Below are 25,823 nucleotides of genomic sequence, written 5' to 3' on the forward strand. Positions count from 1 at the left end.
AACCACCAGAGGTCTCAGCATGACTATAAAATAAACCAGAAGAATGGGAAATAGCTACACTCAGACTGAGATTTATTAGTGCTGGAACTGATTCGTCTGACAGAACAGGGTGGGACACAGAACAGATTGTTAATAACAGTATAGTCATATGAATTATGTTTAAAAAAATAAGGTGCTGTGAATGCAAGATCTTTTGGTGGTGAAATCATATGAACAGGAGGCTCTGGGCTGCTCTCCTCCCAGCTATTACTCAACAAATTAGGACATCGGAAAGCTTTCAAAAGATCCCTGAAAAGGAAATTGCAACATGTGCTGAAGTCTGCACAGAAGAGGAAGTTGGAGCTGGGAAGGACATCTCTGAGTTTTGACTTCAATTTTTTTTTTTAAAGATGATTTTACTGGATTTTCATGTACCTTGAGAAAGCAGTTGCCTTAACAGGACTAACATAACATCGGACTGGTGAGTTCTCCATTTGGAACAATAACAACTGGGAGATCTTAATAATTATAATATTCTGAATTATTATAATCCCAGACATCACTACTGTATGTGACGTTTCTACAGGACTCCACATCTGCACTCTGCCCAGTACATGATCAATACGTTAGTGCCGTGGTAACAAAGATAGATTTGGGACAAGAATCGCTCCCCTTGGTCAGCACATTTATACACCAGACACTAAGATACAGATGGAGGTGGCTATTTTCAAGGGGTTTAATGGAAAGCTGAAATAATGTAACTTTGAAGACCACCCAACCACACTGTTTGTCCCACAGTTACATGTCTTTGTTCAAATAATTTAGTAAAATATTGGTTTCAAGATCCCAAAGTCAACCTGCCAAATTTATCACATGATTTAATTTATTTCAAAACGTTTTAAAACTGTGTTTTTGTTTAGTGTTACCAAATCAATGCATTTTCTTTTGCATTATACGTCCTTACCTGACATTTCTTGGCCAAGCCAGTCGTTGTCAATAAGCACGTGCCCGCAATCTTTGTTTATACCTGGTATAAACCAACGAACACCCACACATAGCATGCATCATATTGCTGCACCCTTAAAATAGACAGGTGTCTGTCCTCCGTTTGGCAACTTTATTCTGCCCAGCACTGTTTTTTTCTTGCTGTTTTCTTTTTCCAGGTAGCCGGAGCTCTTTTAGCATCCACATGCACAACACAGCAACAACAAGACTGTCTAACAATGATTGCGTCAAAGCTGCACGCCGACTGATGACCCACAGTGTTGCTCAAAACAAGAATATATATTTTTCCTCTGTACAAACAGCACCGTAAACAAAACAAAAACATCAACCCAGAAAACATGTCAAGCATTGTACGAAAATACAAACATGTTCTTCTGTTAGGATCCACAATGTTTAAATTAACTTTATATTGTCCACATACAGTATGTCAATAGGTTGCAACAACAGCATATGTTATCCTAGCCCCCCCCCCCCCCCCCCCCCCCCCAAAAAAAAAAAAAATGCAATTCATGAACATTTCTGGTTGAAAAATTATTGAATTAAACAAAACCCTCAAATTGACTTTGTACATGGTAGTATCAGTATCAACTATCAAAAGCACACAGTACTAATCATGTTCCGATAAACTGTCCTCAGTAAGACGGGAGATTTAAAAATAATGTCGTGCTGTAAGTGCTTTACTGTAAACCTGTATCACAGCATACATTGTCACAGTGGGTAACGCACAGGTGTATTAACGAAGTATCCCAGTGAGCCATGACAGTGAACCAGCATGCACAAAAGCAGGACCTCCCTCGAGAGGAATGCAGCCATCATCAATACGCCTTTGCTTTCCCTCCAGGAACAAGTCAGGACAGAGCGTTTGTCTAACTGCCAACTTGTGGCTGCTAAATGGTTCACGTTTTCTGCAGCACATCCTGTTCGAAAAATGTGACTTTTACTCAGGGATGGTGATTGACAGGGACTGACTCATAACTGAATGAATGCCCGTGTGTCGTGGGGATTGCTCTATCCAGCGGGGAAGCCCAGGGAACAGCTTTGCATTTCTGCAATACAGCACTATTACGTTGTTTTGTCCCTGATAGATAGAACAATTGATTTCAAGAATATCTAATTGCAACAAAATTTGTGTTAAGAGATTTATGTCAGTTTAAATGCAAGTTACTCTCTAAATACTTTAAAAAAATAATAATAATATTGTGCAAAAAAAACAATTGTAAGACGTTACTTTTTACAAACAAATCCACTTCCACACTTCGAAAGTCGCTCCTCTTTTAGAAATGAACTCTTAAAAAAAAAATCATTAAAAATGATGTTAATATTATTGTGAATGATACTGTATGGCACACGCCTACTGAAACCTAAGATCACTAGATTCTTGCTGCAGCTGAGATACCATCAGCACAAATTTTAAGGTGAATTTTTCTATATTTATAGAAATGTGTCTAGACTTTGTATGTAAATGAAATTTGCAGCAGCAAACTGCTTGGTGAATTGTTTTGGCACAAGCGTTTTGTGTTAAAATACAATATATATTTGAAGGTTGATGGTTTAACAGCATGTTGAAATGCAAAGGAAGGTGAACAGAGAGCAGAGCTGGTGCAATCCAAACATGTTCTTCCTCCTCTTTGTGTGTGCTTTCGCCTCATGGAGGTGGGACAGAGTTGTTGAGTCATTAGCTGAGCTGTATGGTCCAGCCTTCACTCTGCATGCAAGGGTCAGAGGTGAGGTTTCCTCTGTTCGCTTCTGCCGTGCCGTGTAAACTCTGTTATCCTGTCTCCGTCTGTTTGGTGCCTTTGTGTCACTTTCTCTGAGGTGAGTCAATATTTTCTGCTCAGTTTTGCTTATCTGAAAAAATATTTAGTTTTCTTTCCGATTTGTAACTTTTGCAACTGTGGCCACCTATCTATTTAACTTCTGGGAAATATAGAGGATATTCAAGCTTCAAGAAACAAATCGTTCAGCGTTGAAAGTTTGTTCTGTCGGAGAAGTGTGTTGTATTTCTAACCACAAAGAAGACACACTTCCTTTAACACTATATCAGCTATATCACTATATCCCTATACCACCAACTGAAGCCAATAAACATGAGCTATTTTTTAACTAAGTATAGATTACTCTATCAGTATGGTAACTTTGATGATCTTTTTCTCACATTAAACCAACGTAAATGTACCTAAAATCAGTGGCAGTGAATTGAAAATGCAGCCCATAGTTCAGATTTAATCAAATTTAAACACAGTAGAAAAAGCAGATTAAAAGATGAATAATTCTGGCAGCAGTCCCACAGAGAAGAAAGAACAAGTTCATTACAGAGACATAAACTTTATTTCATATCACACCAAAAACAACATAGTGCCAAGTGTGAAACATCACATTCAGTCACGCGAGTCACTCAGAAGGGTAATTCCCATCGTTTTCCCTTTTTAGTGTCAAATTAATCGTGCATTATGATAACCTCCCACAGGCTAAACATCTTCAAGTGAATCATCAATCCTAGTTTGAGCATTGAACTGATTGCACTGACTGATTTTAGAGAGCCATTCAAACATTGTATCTGGAGTTTCCTCTCTTAGGAGTGGAAATTTGTCATTTAAATTAGTATATTCCCACAATGTTTTGTCTCTAATCAAGCAGCCTTCTGATACTTAATTTTAAAGATATTTTCTCAGACATGGTTTCAAATAAACTGGTTCAGAGGCAGAATATGAGAATCAGATATACAATGTTCCTCTGCCAGCATGTTTCCTTTTGTCCCAGTTTAACAGTCAAGGGACTCTATTTTCTTCAGACAGAGGAAGCAAAATCTCCAATCACGAACACAAATGTGTGTGATCAGCATTTTTTTTTGCAATCTTTCTGTAAAAAGGCAACAAAACCAAGCACAGCTAGGCCACGGTCGACGCATTGTGAAGGAGAAGCTGAATTAGTAGGAGGAATACAGAATCAGCAAGTTACATGTGTCACTAATGATTTAACAGGTGCTCAGTTGGAGAAAATACAACAAAGGCTTAGTACACAAACTTCAAAAATACAGTAACATATATTGCCCCAAATATGCAGTCAATGGTCGAGTAACCAGGCTGCTCATTGGTGCTGCAGCTGCACTAATATGGGCGTAGCTGGCTACAGTTGATAACAATCAATATAAGCTATAGGGATGTCACGAAAACAGTATTTATGTACCAGTCTTGTCTCTCTATAGAGTTGCAAAAATGCAATTTGAATCAAACCACGTACAAATGCGCTTGTGAAACAGGATTTCTGGCTCTTCACGGTTGCTACTTTCAGTCAAATTCTAATCAGATTGGCACATGAATCGGATTTTGACTGACAGTTTGAACACAGCGTCAGAGTCGTGTCTCGCGATATTCTGCATTCAAATTGGAGGATCAGGGACAAGTTATAGGTGACAAGCCACTATGGCTTCAATGTCATTTTGAACAAAAGGAGGAAACACCTCAAACTTCTCGATCTCTGCACAGGATTCAAAGCGAGCGATGTTGTCACTGTTGTTGACTAAAGAACTTAGAGCATATAAAGTGAGCTGGTTGCTGCTCATAATAGTTTACCATCATTCCTGCTCAGTTTGTCAAAATTAAATGATGTCCACGCGTGAAGGTTAGCATATTTTCGTTGTTATCTTTTAATCAATAGCATGTTGGTATCGGGAATCGGGAATTTTTTACAGGACTGGCGCTGACTACCAAAGTTCTGGAATTCTGCCATTCATAACATAAATAATGCCACTATACTCAGTAGATCCTTCTGCTCACCAGAGTTGAATAGACATAAAACAACTAAAAATGACCCACAGACATAGATCAACATAAAACCACAGCAAATGATGAACTGTATGTGCTCTGAGAAAAGGACCAAAGTTTAACTGATTCTGACCCGTACTCTGACTGACGCCCTGTTTTAGGGTGTCAGTCATCTGAGCAAGTCGCTGCTTTCATTATAGCTTGCGGGAATGAACTGATTATCTGGGTTTCAATTCCCCAACGTTATCTGGGACCACATCCTCTTCTACTTCTAGAAAACGCGTTTTTTGCTTTGCTTAGCACTTCTACATCACTCTAAGAACATGAGAGGTTTATACTTGAATAAAAAAAAAACTTTCCCAAAGAAGAAACAAAGAAGAGTGTGCTGTGGACTTTGCAATTGCCAGATTGTCTGTACCAAAAAAAAAGAAAGATGAGTCGAATCTTTTTATAAAACAGCCAAATTTAAGAAAGGATGAACAGAACTGCGGTTCTGTCTGAAAGAGTGTTACGACTTTAATGATTTATCAACAAAAAATATTTCTGCATTTACGAGACGAGTTGTATCAGATGAAGTCTTGGTCGTGCTGCAGTGTTGTGATATTTTCCATTCAGGAGTTTAGAGATCTGTTTAACTGTTTGTATGAACAGTAGGTGACAGAACATTTTTCTGCTACTTGCCTTATCAGTGAATCATGATCGGAATCTGCATGTTTATGATGACTCGTATCAGGCAGCTCAGTGAGCTGGATTCAAGCACAGTTCAAACCAAATCACCTCTAACTTCATTGTGTTTGCTTTTATTATTTTCCTCCTTATCCATTATTCTCAATTTTGAAGATCTTTTGACTATTTTGTGGGTATTTGGATTGTTTTCTCGAATTAGAAACATGAAATACATTAAATTAACTTAATCTATAGTGACAGTAACAGTAAAATATCATTCATTGGACTTTATTTTCTAGCTCACCGGCATAACACTGTTTTGAAGGCAAAAACCTTGACACCATGTGTTTATCAAGCAGCTCCCTACATGTTCACGTCGTCAGGACCTTGAAACTGTGATCACTCTTCAGTCTGTGTTGCAACTGCTGTCGCACAAACAGATGGACAAAGTTCGCACGACTGAACAGAGTTGTAGACCAACACACCCTGCTGCCACTTAACCGAAAGCAAACAGAAAAAAACAGACATTGGTTCCTTTCTGGTCGTTTGTTGTAGTGAAATCAAACATTGCACAAATTTGTTCTGTTCAGTTACTGAGGCTCATTTCCCAACAGCTTCTGTATGATTCCTGCCATACAGCGTTTAGACAACACTGCTTTGGACCCTTGTTTACAACATCCAGCATGTTTTTGTGACATGAACTCTTGTGCATACCATACTGACCACACTGGAAATTATTTGCAGCTTCCAAAGTTGGTAGACAGTAACAGATCAAATAAAGATTAATACAACATTGTTTAAATTCCCAGCATTCTTGACCTGTCTCACCCAGGCTTCCTTTCTTCAAGAAAATACATTGAAACGATATTTCCAGCAGGTTTTCAGTCCTTCCACCATCTCCTGCCACCACAAACCTGCAGCTTTTGCCTTCTTTGCACTGGAGGAGCAGCGTCCTCTTTTTCTGTGGCTGAATATGAATTTTCTCCAAATCTGACTAGTTCTAAAGTCTCCTCCAAACACCAAACAGATCATAACATGATTACTTATCCGTTTTCACAGGCTACTTCAAAGCCTGTAAACAAAGCTGCTCAGACAATTCTCTAAACCTGCTTTTAGGTTACTGGATAGTTTTTTGGATCACAGAAAGCAAAGTTTCACAGAATGTGGCGGAAGGTGGATCCAGAGGTTCCAAATGTTTTCTACATTTTTTAATTCCAGTAAAAAAAAAAAAATCTTGAAATAAAATCCTCAGATTTAGGTAACTTAACAGTGAATTGCAGGACATTACAGAATGTATCTAAAATTGATCCAGAATCAGATCATTTTTAAAAAAATGTTTTGTACTTCAAGTTCACCTGCAAGTTTCATATTCATCCATAAAGGTGCTACAACAGCCAATCACATAACACTGACTATGGGAAAATGAATGTGACTTTTTATTCCAGAACCTATAGTAACCAAAATATGTATAAAAATGCACAATATCAACAATATCAACACTCTAATCTTGGCAGGTGCGTCCTCTTTTAAAAAACTTTTTTAAACACTTTCCATTGGTTGCTTTCTGCAGTTATGTAGGTTACCAGTAAGGGCGATGTTCAGGTCCGATGAAGATAAAAGACAAGCTGCTTGTAGTTGATGTAGTTAAACAGTCATTTTAGTGTGGTTGTGTGGTACTAATTTGAAGTAAAAGAGAGAAAGTAACAACAAAACATGCTATCTGTCACCAAACCCTCCATAAACAAAAATTAAAAAAACACCAGGAGTCTGAATCAACCCTCCACCCCTTGAGAGCCAGACGTTCACATATTTAGACCTCCGGTTGCAAGTGAAAGCATTTACCACACATCCCTGTGACTCACTCACTTCCGTTCACCTCGGCCTCCCATGTGTTGCTCCCACATTTCTGTTCATACCATGATCTACTGAACCGGCTCAGCTCTTCCCACGCTCCTCTCTGCCTGAGCTTGTTCCACACAGTAACACTAGGTTGCTCTGCAGATCGGATCACTTGACAACATCCAGACACAGAGGTTGAAAGTGAGATTTTTGTTCTTTTTGGGTTCATGGGCAAGACAAAGAAACAAAGCAAGACAACAAAATGTTACCAGTTAGGCAAACCACAACCCCTGCAGCTCACTACCTTCACTGTGACCCTGTTCAACCACCAGTGCACCTCCATCTGCTCAGTTTAGTTTCAGCAGTAACTCTTTGTTGTGAGATGGAGAGGTGTGAGTACTGTGGTTTTGATATTTTTCCTGCTGTACTTTTCTCATTGCGGTTGTTCCACACATTTTGGTGCAACTGTTTTCTTGGTAAAGCTTCTGTTTGTCTCAGTACTCTGCTGCTGACAGTAAACAAAATTACAAAGCAACATTTTTCATAATAGGAGCTGATACGGTTATGTTTAATCAAAAGTTGCCAGTTGATTGAAAAATAATTAAGTACCTTCAGATATTACTGCTTTTCACCTTTTGTCCCTTCAGCTTCATATTTTTGAAGTTTCATCCATGCCTGTGTTAGATCTCTAAAATCAAAGATTCTCTGCAAATATCACCGGATTCACCTTGAAACTGTAAAAATTCACACATATTCTAGTTGTTCAAACACTTCCTTAAAGCTAATATGACACGATACAGAACAAAATGCCACAATCAAATACTTCCACCAACTGATCTGTTTGTGTGCATCGTTTTATAAACATTTCCCCAAGCACCGGCTTTTAAAGTCTTTCTATTTGAAGATATTTGGGTCTGAAACACGTTAAATGCACCATTACAAAATTGTAATGTACAGTTAAGATGTCCATGAAGGGTATTTTAGTTCAGCATCCTTAAAAATACAGACATGCTGCAGTGGATGAAACACCTTTCCTAAGATGTGACATGTGTTAGTATGAGAGAAGCACTGTTATCATATTGACTGGTGAGGTCACTATTGTCTTGCAGCTATATTCATCATTGTGAATGCATGTGGTTAGAGATGTGGTTAAATTAGATCAGTCACTATCTGCCGAGAAATCTTTTATCTGAGACCAAGCTCGAACACAACACTATAGCTTCTCATGTTACAGCCAGGTCAGCCATGCTGAACAGTATGAATAATTCAACTTGATACTGAAGGTTTCATTTTGTTTAATTCTATGTATCAACTATCTTAAAACCTGAGTGATTTAATATTAATCGACTTAAAGGTTTTCAGGGAAGTTCTCACCGGCTTCGTGTAGCTCTTTGTCAGGTCGTAACTTCAAGACTAACAATTGATAGTTGATTAAACCATGGTTAAACTTTGTTCTGATACCATTTTCACAACCCTTTGTTTCTCAACACACATCCTTTTTTGATGCTTTTATCTAAAAAAAAAAGCAAAAAAACAAAAGAGCAAATACTCTCACAACATTTCATCATGATCCTGCAGCAGCAGATGTATGTATCATTTGCATCAGCAGTTTTGTTTTCACTATATTTTTCATGTCTTGTAACTTGTATACTATATTTTGTCTGCTGATTTTGAGTATGTATTGTCTTGTGGCGTATTAGTGAGTCTACCTGATGTGGTGCAAAGGGGCAGACTTTCACTTCAGTCAGAGAGACTGAATTATTGAGTCAGAAAGTTTAGGAAAAAGTCATAACTTGTTGTGTTTCTAAAGTACATTAATTGGCATCAAGCTGCTGATGATGTTGGGGATCTCTCTATTTATTCAAATTCAGCTCAACCTCATTTTGAATCAAATCCAATCATCCACAAACCTATTTAGACCAGCTCTCACCCTCTTTGAGTCCCTTTTGGATTCAAGGATCCAAGATGGTTTTCCTTGGTTTATTTCGGGTCTGGTTTCAGAAAAGTAAAATGAGTGACATCATGGATGAGTTAATTGGTTGTTTTATGTGTCTTCAGGAAATGTGTACTTTTTTGTGTAAATGTTTTTGTAATGTATTCGGATCCATCTGGAAATCTTTATTTATGTGAGTCACTCCTCACCCAAATACGTCTGTGTCCGCTCTCAGCTTTAGTCACACATTTTAATTATAGTCCACCCAGGTGACTGGAAACTTAGTGTGGTAAAGTAAATGATGCTACCAGGTCATCAGTGGTGACCAGTTGGTGAGGTTTAATTCTAATAAGCATGAAGCTTCCTTTTGAATGCTCACCATCAAATATTACAGGTCTTTTTTCCCTATTGGAGCCAACAAATGTTGGGGAAAAAACTCCCGATTCACGACAATATTGTCATTCTTGGTTTTACTTTTTACTTTTTTAAATCATGATGAGTTCCTAATCGATATTTAATTGTCCATCTATACACTGAGCATGTGTAATAATGGCTAGCAGCATAAAGTTAGCCAGGGAGATAGCTGGTTAGCCTGTTAGCATCACCACATGAACCAGAGAGCTGTTAGTTTGTTTGGAGATATTATGTTTTTAAGATGTTGGACATTTATCAATATTATAGATCGCATTAGATATCGCATCGTCACCCAAACATAATCTTTACAACAATTACTGTAAAAAAAAACAAAAAAAACATGCCAAGATCCTCCCATTTATGAAAACATCACTTAACAGAAACATCACAACAATCCAAAAGGTCTGCGCCTCCAACCCAACGATCCTCCCACTTGCTCCCACGATCCCCTTCACCTATCCTCCACCTCTCCTGGTACAGCAGCAGTAACTATCGTTTGCTTTTGTTCTGCTTCTCCTTTACTGCCTCTGCTCCGGCCTCCACTCACATATGAGCATCGCTGCTGCACCACCTGTTTTTTTAGAATGAATTTAAATCACAACACTGTTGTATTATCAAACAGGGTTCATTTATGTAAATGTAATGACATTTTCAAAGATATAATAACTTACATTTATGATATATATATATATATATATATATATATATATAATGTGTAATGCCAATATCTCTAGGGAAGAATCAGTCTTTGGGATTAACGGCGGCCCTCAGAGAGCCTTCTCCTCTTCTAAAAAAATAATCACAGTAATAAAACTCAGGAGGAGTGATAATATTAATATTATTTCAGCAGCAGTGTATCGCTGTACAAAATTGTACAAAGAGGAAACCAATCTCCCCAGAGGGTTCAATTCATAGATTTACTGGCAAGGATGAGAACATTCACTTGAACTGAGCAGTGTTCAGAAATGCCGGGCCTCCATCCAGATCCAAAGCATTACACAGCATGTTGTCAGAGGTGACGCCTCAAATACCAGAACACTAGTCATCTATAACTGAGGGAGAGAGGTAGAGAGAGAATCGGAGAAAGAGGAATAGAGAAACAGAGAGAGGAAGAGAAAGACACGTATTATTAGTTTTTTTTTATAAATCATTTTTTTGCTGATTATTGCTGTGTTTCAAAGGCTCTCATGACTCATCAGTGTCACTAGATGTTCCAGTAAGTTTTAAGCTGCCTGTTGCTGTGGCTGTTTTTCAGCAGTATTTTCATTTTTCTTGTTTGTGGCATGTGTTCATCTCTAAATGTTGTGTATGTGTGTGTTTTTCAGCCATGGGCCTGAGTTCAACACTGCAGAGCCTTCTGTTTTTCCTCGGCCTACATGGGATCTGTAGAGCATTCGTACAAGGTGAGCTCACATATAAATACACGAACAGATATACGTACATATGTACATACACACAGACACTCACAGGGAATACAATTTAGAAGTGTTTCCTGAGTATTTTATTTCACATGTTTTTGCCAAGTCTAACTCTAACATCTGCTTCCAGTCAGCAAAAAAAACACTTTGTTGCCCTCTTGTGACCAAAAGGTGTAACTGCAGTAACTTGTGTAACTGGCAGTGTTTAGTGATCATGACGCAAGCTCTGCTGGAATCCCACACTGATCAACCACTGCTCTTGGGAAACTATAATTTAGGAAATAAAATCCAAGTTGAAATGAATCAAGCTTCTGATGAGAAAGAAAGTTGCCTTCATTGTTTTTGGCTAACAGACCGAGAAAAATACACAAAGGGGCAGTCAAACTCTGACGTACTGATCAAGTGAGTCAGTGGGGAAATGATGTAGCGTTGGACACTGAACCACAACAATGATGCAACCACCCCACAAAAGATCAACATGTTCTGCTGCACATAATGGCTACTGCACGCTGGCACGAGCAGTTGTATTTACGGTAATGTGCCAAATAATTCAATTCAATTTTATTTATATAGCGCCAAATCACAACACAGGTTATTTCATGGCACTTAACACATTAAAGTCCTTATAGTGGAACTTTACAACATTATACAGAGAAACCCAACAATACAACAATTCCCAAATAAGCTAGGAGGGAAAAAAAACCCTCCTCTTTAAGGGAGAAAAACCTCCAACAGAGGGAAGAAAAAACTCCTTCTTAACAGGAAGGAACCTCCAACAGAGGGAAGAAAAAACTCCCTCTTAACAGGAAGAAACCTCCAACAGAGGGAAGAAAAAACTCCTTCTTAACAGGAAAAAACCTCCAACAGAGGGAAGAAAAAACTCCCTCTTAACAGGAAGAAACCTCCAACAGAGGGAAGAAAAAACTCCCTCTTAACAGGAAGAAACCTCCAACAGAGGGAAGAAAAAACTCCCTCTTAGCAGGAAGAAACCTCCAACAGAGGGAAGGGAAAACTCCCTCTTAGCAGGAAGGAACCTCCAACAGAACCAGGCTCAGGAAATAACAAAAATAAAATACAGACATGTATAAATTAGACACATGATGTATAAAATGACAAACAAAAAGTCTGTTCTTCATCACATCACAAAAACAATGAATAAAGAGGGAGGCAGGAGCCACTGCTGCTGGGTAATGTTAGCACTAGAGGCTGTTAGCGGCTTGGGACCACAGACTTTGACCCTTTGTAAACTTAGAGATGGTCATGTTTGTTGCATTTCTTATATTGAGCACAGGTTTGCCTTGGGAACGTCACTTATTTCACAATTACAGATGTTGTGTGACTTTTTTGATCCACTATGTCCTCATCTGGTGTTGACAGTTGGCAGACTGTCCTGTCCATCACTCACATGTACTTTTCCATTGTAACTCTGTTGCTGTAGCCTGCCAGGGTGACTGTGCAGATGAGGAAGACCCAAATCCCTAACACATACATTTAGCTAAATTACTCATCAGTTTATTTGCAGTTTATTTATTGACAGATTTTCTTTCTTAAAAATGATTCAACATATTATATCACACAGCCCTGCTTTAAAGTAAAAGTATGTAAAGCACATCAAGTTTATGTGTACTAAAATGTGGTATAAGTTCAAGTTTGACATTGACAAGTTTGCTCTGAGCTCTAAGAGCACTGAACAGCTGAATAAGTGTTCACCTCCCTTCTCCACTGATGTGTGTGCTGCAGAGAACTGTACCAACTACAAGCTGCAGTTTGAGAGGGTTTTCTCTGTTCCTGGGGATGTGGCTATGCTGAATACCACCCTGGTGTCTCCGGACGTCTTCAACTTCAGAACTGTCCCATTCAACATCACCTGGTACAACTCAAAGACAGGCCAAGAAATGAGCAACCAGACTGGTCGAATCCTGGTACGCATGGAGACCCTGTGGATTCTTAACGTAACGCTGGACGACGATGGGGAATATGTGAGCGTACTGAGGTATGAGTGCATCAGTAGAAAGAGAAATGTCAGGAAAAACCTGTCTAACTGCCTCCTTTTTACTAATGGTCATTCTGAGACTATTTGTGGGTCAAAAGCGCAAAATAATGAAGTGATGAGTTAGTCGCTCTCTTTGCAATGTTCTTGTAGCAAATAGTGCAAAAAATAAGCAGTTCATCTCAACATTGTTAGTTTACCATAAAATGGGGTTTATGTATATGACAATATTGGAAAGCATACCTTAATTTCTGAATACCATACCATACCTAAACACCAATATAATAAGCTTAGAGCTGTACATTACTGTAGTTTTCTGCTCTTAAGAAAGAAAGTAAATAAAGCTGCTCTCACTAATTCTGTGTCAGGTGGAATAAAAGGTAAGAAATAGTAATACACGAAAACTAGCATGAATAAAAGGGTTGGGGTGATGGCTGATGGCCGACAGGAGTCGGCATCGGCACCCTCCCGTCCCCGCCATTGGATCCACAAAGACATTGGGGTGCATCCAACAACTTTGCTTGCAGACATTTGCCTGCAAAGAAATACTCAAAGTATTTTCTGACTTTTTCAGCCATTTTAGGGTCCTAAATCTATCTGAAATGACTCTGGGGGAAAGAGGCTAAGCAAACACAAGCGTCTCAAATGACCACTTGTGATTGAATCTGACTTACTTCCTATATGCAAATTAACATGTACATTATGTAAATAATTATGTGAACTTGTACATTAATGCAGGAGAGGAGTCGAAGCAACATGTTAAAGCATCATTTAACAAACTAAAACATATTTGCTCATTCAAGCCTCATTTTAATCGATTGTCAATTAAAAATGTATGACATATTTCACATTTGTAAATGTCTGGACAATCAAGTATGTAATTCAAAACGCTATGAGCCTTGACCAAATCATGTAGGTTCAGAGTCAGATTATTTAATTACTCCAGTTTATATTTGCACCTTTCATTATTCATTAAATTTCTCCTTAATTTTCCAACAGAACTTCTTCTCGGTGCTACAGACAGGCCACCAAACTAATAGTGGATCTTCCAGTTGCTGGAGAGTGCGGGAGGCCAAGGAAAGCTGGTCAGGACCTTACACATGGAGTCTCTGACATGCTTAACTGCCCTCTTAACAACTACATCAGCAAACTGGACAGCTACAACGTCACTTCCTCCCTCAAGTGGTACAGAGTGAGTTTTGGGAAATTCTGACATAAAACACTGATTAACCTACTGAGTTTGTCCCAGATGATGCAAATGACTTGTGTTGGACCAGATCTCTTAACAGTTAAACAATCTGTGGACAAGTGCCAGTTCTGCTTGAAAACAGTTTGCACCAATATACACCATACTGTATATGCGAATGGTGCGCAGCACCATGACGTTGGCAGAGCACAGTGAACCTGTACCCTTTGTGAGCAAGAACTCCAAGTTTCTTTGCTTGATCAAAATCAGCACGTGAGTTCCACATGGTTTTGCAGTGGTTCGGGTGTACCAGCGATTTCTTTACATACCTGAAACTTAAGCAGAGGGTATATCAAAGTTTGTGTCAAACTCTGGAAATTGACAACGGAGATCCTTAAAATGTTTCAGGGACTCTACAACAATGAAGCGATGAGCCTGGGAAGGTGTTTTGAGTGACTGAGCAGGTGGGTATTTATTTGACTGTCCACACTGAGGTCTACTGGGAAGTTCTGAGGCATCTGAGGGAAAAGATTAAGTGCAACAGACCTGAGTTGTGGTGCAATGATGCACTCAGAGCACTTCTTATAAAACCATGTGGATTCAATCAAGTGACAAAACTTGGAGTACTTGCTCACGAAAGGTTTAGCTTCTCTCCTCTGTGAACGTTTGCACGCAACAGCTGCAGTCAGGCTCACTTGTTTTGTCGGAAATGTGTTTACTTTCCTGACAAAACCTGGATATTCTGTTGAACAAATGGGATCCAGTGGCATTAAACTTACCAACTGCTCTCATCGGGCTACTCCTTTAACCATGTAGCTGACCATTAGCATAAATAGATAGTTGTTTTTTTTTTGTTGTTGTTGTTTTTACCTATTATGATTATGAAAAGCCTGACTATCATGTTTCCTTTACCCCTTTAGGGTTGTGACCCCATAGTGGATGGGGTTGACGGGTATATCTACAGGGATAAGACCAAACTGACGTTTAAGACAGTGCAATCTTATAACAACTGCTCCTATACGTGTACTTTGACATTCACACTTGGTGGCATCACAGGATCCCTGTCGGAGACCATTACTGCATTCGTCAGAGGTTAGAACAGAAATGAATGCTTGCATAACATTTCACACTTCACACAGTTGTCTACAACATAAGAGTGATTTCTACATTGGAATACACATTTCTAAACAATGCTTTTTAATGCTGTCTTTTCAGACGAGTGGTCTTTGGTTCCACAAGTGCACGAGCCTGCCAATGAAATAATCAAGGCACAGAAGGGTAAGTCCATTCAAGTAACATCTTCTGAGAAATATGGTGTTGTGCAGTATAAATGTTTATTGTTAAAACGGACACCAATGTGGACATACTGCAGGGTGAGTAAATAAAAATGTCTTTTTTTAGGGATAAACTTTCTAACATTAACTGTGCTGTTCTATTGTTAACGTGGTGACCATCAAATCAGAGAATAAAATGATTGTAGCTCTGTTAAGTTTACAGAGTGTTATTATACTTTTATTAATCACTCATTAATTCACTGACACCAGATAAACTATCAAACTCCTGCTTGTTTTATTGAAAGGGGACTTTCTTGATTGCCAAGTTACATTTTTTCACTTAATATGAAATATATCATCGTATCAAAATTGTGATATGAGCCTAGATATCTTAGGATGTGGATTTCGTAGTATTGTGATATGGCATAACAATAAAAGTGATTCATTTTCTGAACTTGAAACTGGTATTACATTTGGTAACTAATCAGATTTTGGGATCTTCGGTGATATTCCGACCTTAAACCTCACCATCTCAGTCCTCATATCTAAACATAACCAATAATGCAACAGATAGAATGTGTTTGTTCACCAAATAACTTGAATGAATGAAATGAAAACAAGTCACAGGGGATGTTAGCATCTGCCTATAGCCTGCTGCTTGTAAGGCGGTTAGTTTACATTGGGAAATTGCAGTATGTACCAACAGTTTGCATGTGAGGCATTAAGGGAAACTGTAAATTGTAGCAACAGAAGATTACCTTGGTTACACTCTCCCGTCTACCTGGCATGAGTTTCTGCATGCACGTAAGTTACATGCTGCAGCAACTACCACCACAAGTAAATTCCCAACCTGTAGAATACTCTGACCACAGAGCTATTTTTGGTGTGAATGCTTGCTAAGGTTTAAGGCATGCATCAATTTGTAATCTAAATAAAACTTAGGTCAATAGATTAACAGAAATAGTTTCATGAAGTAAATTTTATTATTGTTTGTGCATGTATTCAGGGTCCAGTTTCAGGAAGAGGTGCCGGGTGTTTGTCCCGGGGTTTAGGTTGCCCGTAGTTGATGTCCTTTGGTTGGTCAGAGATGATTTCATTAACCCCTCTGACCGGGTCAACATAGAAGAACGGTGAGCACTCCTACTTGTGGAAGTTTTTTTGTTTTATTTGCCGCTTTTACAATAAAGGAGAAAGTTGATGTATACTTTTGAGGCTGCTGTTTTAACCATCTTCACTTTTTGCTCATTTCATTATCCTCAACAGTTTCTGGTACCAGGATGTTCCTAAGAAAGGTGTGTGGAAAGAGCAGCTGTTGACGTTTTCTGAGCTGAGGGAGGAGGATTTCAACATGAGCTACATCTGTCGTGTCTACAGTGCCCGGGGCTCTCCACAGGGGTATTTTACTCTGCTACCAAAAGGTAAAACAGTGTAAACCTCCCAAATGAAAATCTTTTTTTAAGCATAATTTTCATTACTTTTAGCTGCCAAAGCACATGTTTAGTAGCCATGTTGGACATTTTTGTACTCCATTGTGGTGGTGGGGCGTGGTTTGGCTCAGCTGCAGGAGGGACTGATTGGGGGAGTGGTTCAGGGAATGGTGCCTGGAAGAGGCTTAATTGGCACAGCTGCAGGGAATCACTGATTTGTCTCTCTCCAGATAAAAGCCCTAGCAGGTCATCAGATGGCTTGCATTCCTGAGAACATGGAGCAGCAGGCTGGCTGTGGACAGGACGTGTGGCGTATGCTTGAATTCCCGGCAGGAAAGCAGAAGCAAAGGAAAATATTGTTTATGTTAAATAAACACGGTTACCAACTGTACTGGGCTAGTTGTTGTTCGTGACTTGAACGAGGTGCCTTGGTCAATCAGAATCTCTTTCGGGATCCTGACTCGGGAGATGACCTGACTGCGCGACAGTCTTTGCAGAAATGCTGCGCAACGGCACTGCCTCGGGATATCGTGTTGCATAATCCACCAGAACTAACACAAAGCGATATCCCTGTGCAGTCTGGTGAAATGGCCCGATGAGGTTCATGCCAATCTGCTCAAATGGGACCTCCATTAACAGCAGAGGACGTAAAGGCACCCTCGGAATGGCCGGCTGGTTTACCAATCCCCCCGGATACCCGGCTAATAAAATTGGGTCATTACCCGGTGTAGTGTTTTGTCATATCCCATGTGGCCAGCCATGGGGTTATAGTGAGCTGCCTTGAAAATGATTTCCCGGCGGCTTTTCTGCACCAACAACGAGGTGTTTTCCTGACCTGTTTGAGTGTCATGACTCACTCTATACAGCCTGTCCCTAATCAATGTAAAGTGCGGATATGACTGCGCTGCGTCAGGGCGCACCAACTGACCATCAATTCTTAGCACTTGGTCAAAGGCACAGCGTAGAGTGTCATCACGAGACTGCTCAAGTGGAAAATCCTCCATGGAGTGCAATTTGGGAACCGGTGGAGTCTCCACGGGAGGCTCCGCTGGTTCCCCTTCCCCGTCTGCAGTGTTGGACAACCTCGCCTCACCGCTGAGCATAGCACACATACCGCATGTCCCTGTCGGTCGTGAACGCACCCCCGCACACTGCCCCATTAACTAATGAAAGATGGGCCAATCTGTTTCCAAGATTAGGGGGTGCGTAAGGCGGGAGCTAACCGCAACCTTTATGCAATGCTTTTTCCCCAAGTATCCAATTTCCACTGACACTATGGGATACTCGTGAACATCCCCATGCACACACCTAATCTTCGCCCACAATGCCACCACCAATGCCCCGGGCTGTACCAGGCTCTGGTGAATCATAGACTGTGTACAGCCAGAATCCACCATTGCCTGATGTACACCCTTACGTATGTCGCCCCTGAACCGGGGGAGGGTGTTGGATGTTGGAGGGCCGGCGACCCGCACACCTGGCCTACGTCCAGGAGAGGAGGGGACACTTCTTCTGGCAGTGCCTGGGCTGCCCGCACCTCCAACACTCCTGCCCTGACGTCTGAGGGGCCCCCTGTAGGTTGGGAAGGGACCTGTGGAGATACGACCGGAGGGAGAGGGTGAGACCGTGGAGATGGAAGCGGCTGAGCCGGGAGCTGCAGTTGTGATCTTCTCCAAGGGGTGGGAGTCGGCCGGGCTGGAGTCGGTTGGGCTGGACCCAGCGGGCGCCCGCAGTCTACCTGACCGCTGGAGTGGACAGCGAGGTGGTCCTCCGCCAAAATGATGGCGGTCGCCAGTGATGCGGGACGGTGGCAGTGTACACACGCTGATGTTTTGATCGGCAGCCCCTCCACAAACTGTTCCACCACCACCTTCTCCAGCAAGGCCTGCTCCCCCACTGAGCTCCCCGGCTGCAACGACCTGGCCGTGGCATCCCTTAGCCGCTGGGCATGGGTGAAGGGCCGGTCCTCGGGCTCTAGCCTGGCCTCGCGGAACCGCCATTGATGCTCCTCTGGTGAAAGGCTCAGCTGGTCCAGGATGGCGTTCCTCACGTCAGTGTAGTTGTTTCTGACTGCCGGTGGTAAGCCCAAGGCTGTCGTTTGTGCCTCTCCCGCCACGAGCGCCAAGAGCTGAACCGCTCACTCCGCCGCCGGCCAGCCATACGCCTCCGCCACTGCCTTGAACATGTCGAGGAATGACTGTGCATTGTCCGCTCCAGTTATGTTATGTAAGTGTACGGCCGCCAACATCGAAGAGGCCAGTGGCGGCGGAGCTGCAGCCGATCGTGCTGCAAGCTGCTCGAGCGCCTCAGCTTGCCTCTTTGCCTGGACCTGAAGCGCCGCCAGGAACCCCCTGTTGGCCTCGACGTGGTCCCACTGCATGGCCGCGATCTCCCCCAGAATCTGTCCCAGAGCGATGACCACCAAGTCCACTTGCTGTTCGTCCGTCTTCCTGCCGGGCCTCACATTGGGCGCCAGTGTGACAGACATGTTGCCGTCACTGTGGGTTCTTCCGGTCTGAACGAACAACAACTAGCCAAGTACAGTTGGTAACCGTGTTTATTTAACATAAACAATATTTTCCTTTGCTTATGCTTTCCTGCTGGGCATTCGAGCATACGCAGCCAGCCTGCTGCTCCATGTCCTCAAGAGTGCGAGCCGTCTGATGACCTGCTAGGGCTTTTATCTGGAGAGAGCCAGGCACCGTTCCCTCCTGCAGCTGAGCCAAACCACGCCCCAACACCACATCGATTTTCCAGAGATCAAGTTGACACCTCATATTGTTGCATCCAATTAAGAGTCCAAAACCCTTAGGTACTCAGTTTACTATCCCAGAACAAGAAAAAAAAAAGTGAAATATGCCCATTTAAGAGAGAAATTGCTTCCCATCAGGTTTCTACCAATCAGTTAGGTGTCAAACCTTCGTGATAATCTCCTTTGGGCATACAACTTTAAACCTTTAAAGTGAATTTTGCAATTCCAGCTATTACACTTCATGTGTTTTTATGTATGCATCTCATCATTACTTTAAGTACTTGCTTGTATACATTTTCAATCTGTCAGTGAAGTTCAAATCAAACTTCTTTCCTGGTAGAAAGATGACCAATTGAGGGAATCTGTTAATCCTCCCAACTCAGTAAAGGTAGTTACACTGGAGGCAAGAATTTGATGATGACAAAGTGACAAAGTCATACTTGCAGGTGTTTTAAGCTTACCAGCCCATGCACAACCATTGCAAAAGATAGGGCTGTTAAAGAGTTGTCAAAAAGTGAATAAAAGTTTCAATTTTTACAAAGCATTTGTGTACGTAATACATGTTTCACAGCTAGATGTGTGCACATGTGTAAAGAGTAACTTTTTTGACACTTGGAAATAGAATGAATTGGGCGCCAATGCCTCCATGGTGGAGATACAATCTGAAATTTTATGTCTGATGTGTGTGTTGTTTATCTCTACAGATCCAAACACCATACTTCCCATCGGGTCTGTGTTTGGTAGTGTGATGGTTCTCTTTCTCATCAGTGTCGCCATCTACCAAATCTTTAAGATTGACATCGTGCTGTGGTTCAGGAGAGCATTTCCGGTCCTCTATTCAAATAAAGGTAAGACTTCACAAAACGTGTGTATTTAGTAATGTGATCTATATTTTATGCAGTATGCAATGTAATCATGAATAATATCAACTCACAAAAAAAAATTAAGTACAATGTTCCAAGATGGAAAAACCCACAGCGATGCTTTCACCTCGCAAGACATGCAGATATACAGTACCCACACACTCATCACAACTCTGTACCTCACACCTGACCGCAAGTGTCAACAGCGAGAGAGAAACAAAAGGAAACAAGCTAACCACATCGCTGCCTGCACTGTTTCTGATAAAATGTCAGCCGTTGATTATGCAACAGAGGAACGTTTAAGATTCCAGACTGTACGTATGTAAGCCCGTTGACATTAAGTCTTCAAAAAGCCACCTTGACTAAATCAAAAATGAAATAAAAAAATTGTGGGCAGAAAAAACAAAGAAAAGGGAATAGAAGTTTTGCCCCTGATGTTTGATATGTGGGAAACAGCACAACAAAGAATGGATCAACACGTAGTCGCAGACACCAAAAAGCAAAAGAGAAGTCTCTCGCCTTAAGGAGAGAGTTGATCATTAGTTGATCATTTTTTTTATAATTAACATATTAATCCTTCGGTCTATAAAACATCAGAAAACAGTGAAAAATCATATGATAACAATTTCCTAAAGTCTGACCTCTTTAAATGTCTAGTTTTGTGTGACCAACAGTCCTATACTCTCAGATGTGATTATAAATTCCTGGGGTTTACTTGACTCTAGGGGACTCTGTCAACAGGTGGCTATATGGCTCTAGCTATCTTGAAGTGAATTCAGTGTATGAGTCAGGTGAAGCCACAGGATCTGATGCAACTATGTGCAGATTCAGTTTGGTTTGTTTGTCTTATTGCTGGGTTACTAACAGTAGCTAGCCACCTGTCTGGAAACATCAGCCTGTCTCGTCAAGAGCACATCAATTAAATCAGAAGACTAATCTCTGAAACTGATTATTAAAGACGATGGTTGTTCTCTATTAGGGCTAGCTAAAGGATCTTGCTTAAATTGTTTTGGTCTTGTTGTCTTCTGTTGGGTAAAAAACCTTGCCTAGAAGGATTTACCACCTATTGAGTTCTTTTTTTTTTCCTGTCAGAGTTGGATGGGAAGCTCTATGATGCCTATGTAGCGTACCCACAGCCCTATGCCTTCGGATTCAGCAAGGAAGTGGAGGCGTTTGCTCTTCACACACTACCTCAAGTGTTGGAAAAGGCCTGCGACTACAAACTCTTCATAGCCGGCCGTGACTGCCTGCCTGGGCAGGGTAAGTTACCTACAAGGTGGAAATAGCACTGCAGTATTACTTGTCTCATATAAGGGGCTCAGACCCACTGGTCAAGAACCAGAGTTTAAATCACAGTGTTGGACTTTCACTGCATACAAGTTTGGGCATGTCACGAATTACACATTTTGTTGATTTTTGATATGAAAAGAAGGAAATGCCTTTCTTCTAAAGTTAATGCACTTTCTATTCTTGATTTCCGGATTTTTTTCCCGACACATCCTTGCAGATGAACATTTTTAAACTGCCACACTACAGGTCTACACACACATCATCAGTGTTGTTCGAGTCAGTGGTTATAAGGGCCTATAAGGTAATAAGATTCTGCTTGCATTTCTTGAAGTAGGTGAGGGTTGCTTTTGAAGAATGTTTTGAGTCATTGGGCCTCATTCACCAATATCTTCTTAAGAATTTTCTTTAATTTGTTCTGAAGAATTTTCCCAAGAAAAAGTCTACGTCAGATTATTTGTTTGCACCTGTGTTCTTGTCTCGATGAATCCCACGGTCCTCGTAAATTGAAAGCTCGTGCCAGTTGTTTTAATTAGCATAAGGTGCACATGGAGTCACAGAAAGTGAGGGAGAAGAGAAAAGTTGAGAGAAACATAAATAATGCTGGTGGGGCAGCGGATAATTTAGAACCATGAAAACTTGTAAGGTAATGCAAATAATTATATGAATTATGAAGAAATATCATTGTAGATGAAATACTGTAATATCATACAACCGTTGAATTGAAGAAAACACATTAACCAATTAGTTGGCACAAACATTTCAGCACTCACAGGTGCTTAAGACTGCTCTTGAGTGTGTCAATTTTGTTCTTACCTAAGAAATAATCTCAAATAAGAAAACATTGGTGAATGCCAGAATCTTCCTAAAAAAATTTAAAAACTAAAATGTGTCACACTAGCAGGCTAAATAGTTGACAAGGTATTTTTTTTTTTAAATTTAAATATTCTTCCTTATTTTGTTGACACATTTCTTTTGTAAAGACTTAAGTTTACCTTTATCATACAGCACTTGTTTCCAAAATGACTCTGGCTTATGCTGATTTTGCTTTGCATACTTAACACGTTGATGTTTGGTTGGGTTTTTTAGGTTTTACAAGTAAAAAGGTGCCCTAACTTGTACACTTGCCTCAATTACTGTATATTTTTTTTTCTTTTTTAAACAGTGTATTAGCATTTGAAGAAAGGGACACTAGAATTGTATGTACAACTGTAAGGTACCCTTGATTTATAGCTGCACTGGGGCTCAATACTTATTAACTTCTTTTCTTTTGTCCATGTATCTCTTTGTTTTCACCTGCAGCAATAGTGGACTTGGTGGAAGAGAACATGCAAGCCTGTCGCCGGCTCCTTCTGCTCTACACCGCCTCCACTTTCAGCAGCAAAAGACACACAAGCAGCACCAGTAGTAACAATAACAACATCTCTAAGAGCAGTGACAGCAATGATAAAAGTGAAAGTAAGACCAGAGACAGCAGTTGTGATAGTAATGATGAAGTCTATCCAGACACAAGGCAGCAGCTGGAGTGTGTGGCAGCCATGCACAGAGCGCTACTGGAAGGATCTCTCAAGGTGAGAAAGCCAACCTGTTGATGCACATTATTGACAGTAGATTCAATTTTTAACATAATAAGCTACAACTACAAAATATCTTCCAAAGGGAGAAGCACGCAACAAACAGCTGTTTTTCAGAAAACTAATAGAAACTACCCGCTCAGCACCAAACAGCAAACAAAGTTAGCACCTAGATGATGATGGTAGTGTCCCGTCCAGCAGAGGAAAAGTCCAAACCATGGCTAATACAAGAGTGAATATTGACCTTAAATTCAACAGGTTGAAAGAAATGGAATCAATTCATGCTCCTGGTTAGGAATGCATGGACCCCTGGGTTATGAAAAAACAAAACAAGAGCACAGTTTAAGTTTCTGCTTATCGCCATCGGTGTTCCAACAGAGGAGAACATGGAGATCCTTGAAACTTTAACTTTAAGTGGGACAAATTTTGGAGTTTTTTTTTAATAGAAAATGTGACATAAAAACAGATATGGCATGTTTTACATAACCTTAGTTAAAGTAGTTTACTTATTTTGCCCAGCGAATCAATACAGAGGCAGACGGCCATCACGATAAAAGTAGGCATAATAATACTGTGTTAATTCCACTACAGGAGAAACTTGATGTTCTCTGCAATTAGGTGGAAGACAAATGTGCATATAATAGTTCTGATTGTAGAAAAGGATCAAAAGAGTTCACCCAGTGAATGCTGGATGTGCAAAAATAAACTACTTCAAGATACTAATTCTTAGAATCTCTTGGGACATCTGTAATATGAACCGTAGACAAAGAGGCAACAAGATGTCAGCTTACCATTGAGTTGTAAAAGAAACTTACAAACTGAATGCGCATGCCAACATCAGAGTTAACTTCCTCAGAAAACAACTTGTTCAATCTCTGACGAACCTTCATGATCAAAATGCTCTACAAGGGTCCCTGGTTCTAATCCAAGTCCTGCTTCACAGGTGGTTCTGGTCGAGTTGGAAGAGATCACTCCAGCTCAGCTGGCTCTCTTCCCAGAGTCAGTGCGTCACCTGAGGAAGAAGCAAGGTGCCGTGTGCTGGTGGAAGAACCAGAAGACGAAGCAAAGGTGGTGGATGTGTATGAAGAGGAGAGAAGATGAGGAGAAAGGTGGAAAGGACTCACAGTTGTCGGCATCCCTCTCCCCTTCCTCCAGGTTTTGGAAGGAAATGAGGTATCATATGCCGGTCAGGGGCAAGAGAATGGTGTATCCTGAGAAAACTGCCCTGCTGAGCTTATGATGAAGGTTTCAATGCACAGACAATTCAAGAACCGATTCAAGGTTACAGAACAGGTGCAAGCAAAGGTACTCTTACTAGAAATATCGCCTAAGAGGTTTTTACCATCTAAATGGCCATAATTGTACGAAGCATAGCATGTGTTGCAATCAAAGTTACTGATCAAGAAAAGGTGGAACATCTTTTGCTCTGAGACTTAACGACAGCAGCTCGTAAGGTCATCACATTGTCTGGGCTATCTACAATTTCCCTGCAATAGTGTGAACTGGTGCCATTTCTTGACAGGCGGAGACTAAAGAATAATGTGGACTGAACAAACCAAGTGATCGTGTATGTCAGAACAATGTACATATGTATGATACAATTTGTAAATATGTAACATTTTTACACATTTCTACAGTTTTATAAAAAGTTTGTCTGCAAACTGTGAAGTTTTTGTTAAATGTGTTGCCATTATTTTCTGTTAATGAAAAGCCAAAAGGGAAGCATTTATAAAAGATGCATAAATGTGTGCGTGTTATTTCTAAAGGAACGAAGCACATGGATAGATCAAAATGAGACAACAACCTATTGTGCTTCACTTTCTGTTCATAGCAGCATGTAAAACAAAGGAAATGGTGAACCATAGGCTTTTTTCATTTTAGACTTGATTGTCCTTTCTCATTAAAAAAAACATTACTACAGTGGGTCTACTGATTTAGCATGTTTCATCACATAACCTATACATTTTATCTGTGTTTTAATTACACTGCAATATGAAATTGTCACTTTCATTTCTGAAATGAGGTCTTTAGGCTTTTATTTGAACCAAAGCTCTAGTTTACTGTGGAGGAATCATTGTACCGCCCCTACACTACAAAGCAAGAGGTTCTTTTTATATGTTGAGTGGAAACCTCATGCAGGGTTAGTGGAACAGCAGCAAACGCAAACAAGACAGGTGGAGGGAAAACCCAGCAGCTCGTCAGAGGTTCAGTGCTGGTAACAAGCAGCTCGTTTTAAGTCTTAACGCTCAGCCTGGTAAGTTCAAATTATCATCGAAACTACAGTTGCAGTCTGTTCTTTTAGATTGTGAACAAAGAGGGGATTTACAATGTACTGTATGTTATAGTTCATGGTGAGTTTAGATAATGGTTTATGATCATCAGTACAACAGTATACCTATCGCATCCCAGTCTATACTTGATGCTTGTGTCTGTGACTTTAACAACAATAGTT

General features: G+C 40.5%; 1 protein-coding gene across 3 annotated transcripts; it reads left to right on the forward strand.

The window, feature by feature from the left end:
* The first annotated feature begins 340 nt into the window (after positions 1-340).
* LOC138201482 (interleukin-1 receptor type 1-like) lies at positions 341-25,291 on the forward strand. 3 transcript variants are annotated; one of them, XM_069155018.1, is made up of 12 exons: positions 341-460; positions 10,926-11,003; positions 12,759-13,011; positions 14,008-14,200; positions 15,115-15,286; positions 15,410-15,472; positions 16,475-16,598; positions 16,732-16,886; positions 20,352-20,495; positions 21,603-21,770; positions 23,100-23,368; positions 24,315-25,291. In XM_069155018.1, exons 2-12 carry the CDS (start codon positions 10,928-10,930, stop codon positions 24,609-24,611), a joined length of 1,914 nt encoding a protein of 637 aa, XP_069011119.1. In that variant the 5' UTR covers positions 341-460; positions 10,926-10,927; the 3' UTR covers positions 24,612-25,291. The 3 variants fall into 3 exon arrangements, with proteins under 3 accessions (XP_069011119.1, XP_069011118.1, XP_069011120.1); XM_069155017.1 differs by lacking the exon at positions 341-460 and adding an exon at positions 2,708-2,799; XM_069155019.1 differs by lacking the exon at positions 341-460 and adding an exon at positions 10,623-10,816.
* Positions 25,292-25,823: the final 532 nt, after the last annotated feature.

The sequence above is a fragment of the Embiotoca jacksoni genome, unplaced genomic scaffold (assembly GCF_022577435.1).
Source record: "Embiotoca jacksoni isolate LCO1_2020_lvr unplaced genomic scaffold, fEmbJac1.0.p SCAF_2, whole genome shotgun sequence".
NCBI classification, from domain to species: domain Eukaryota; kingdom Metazoa; phylum Chordata; class Actinopteri; family Embiotocidae; genus Embiotoca; species Embiotoca jacksoni.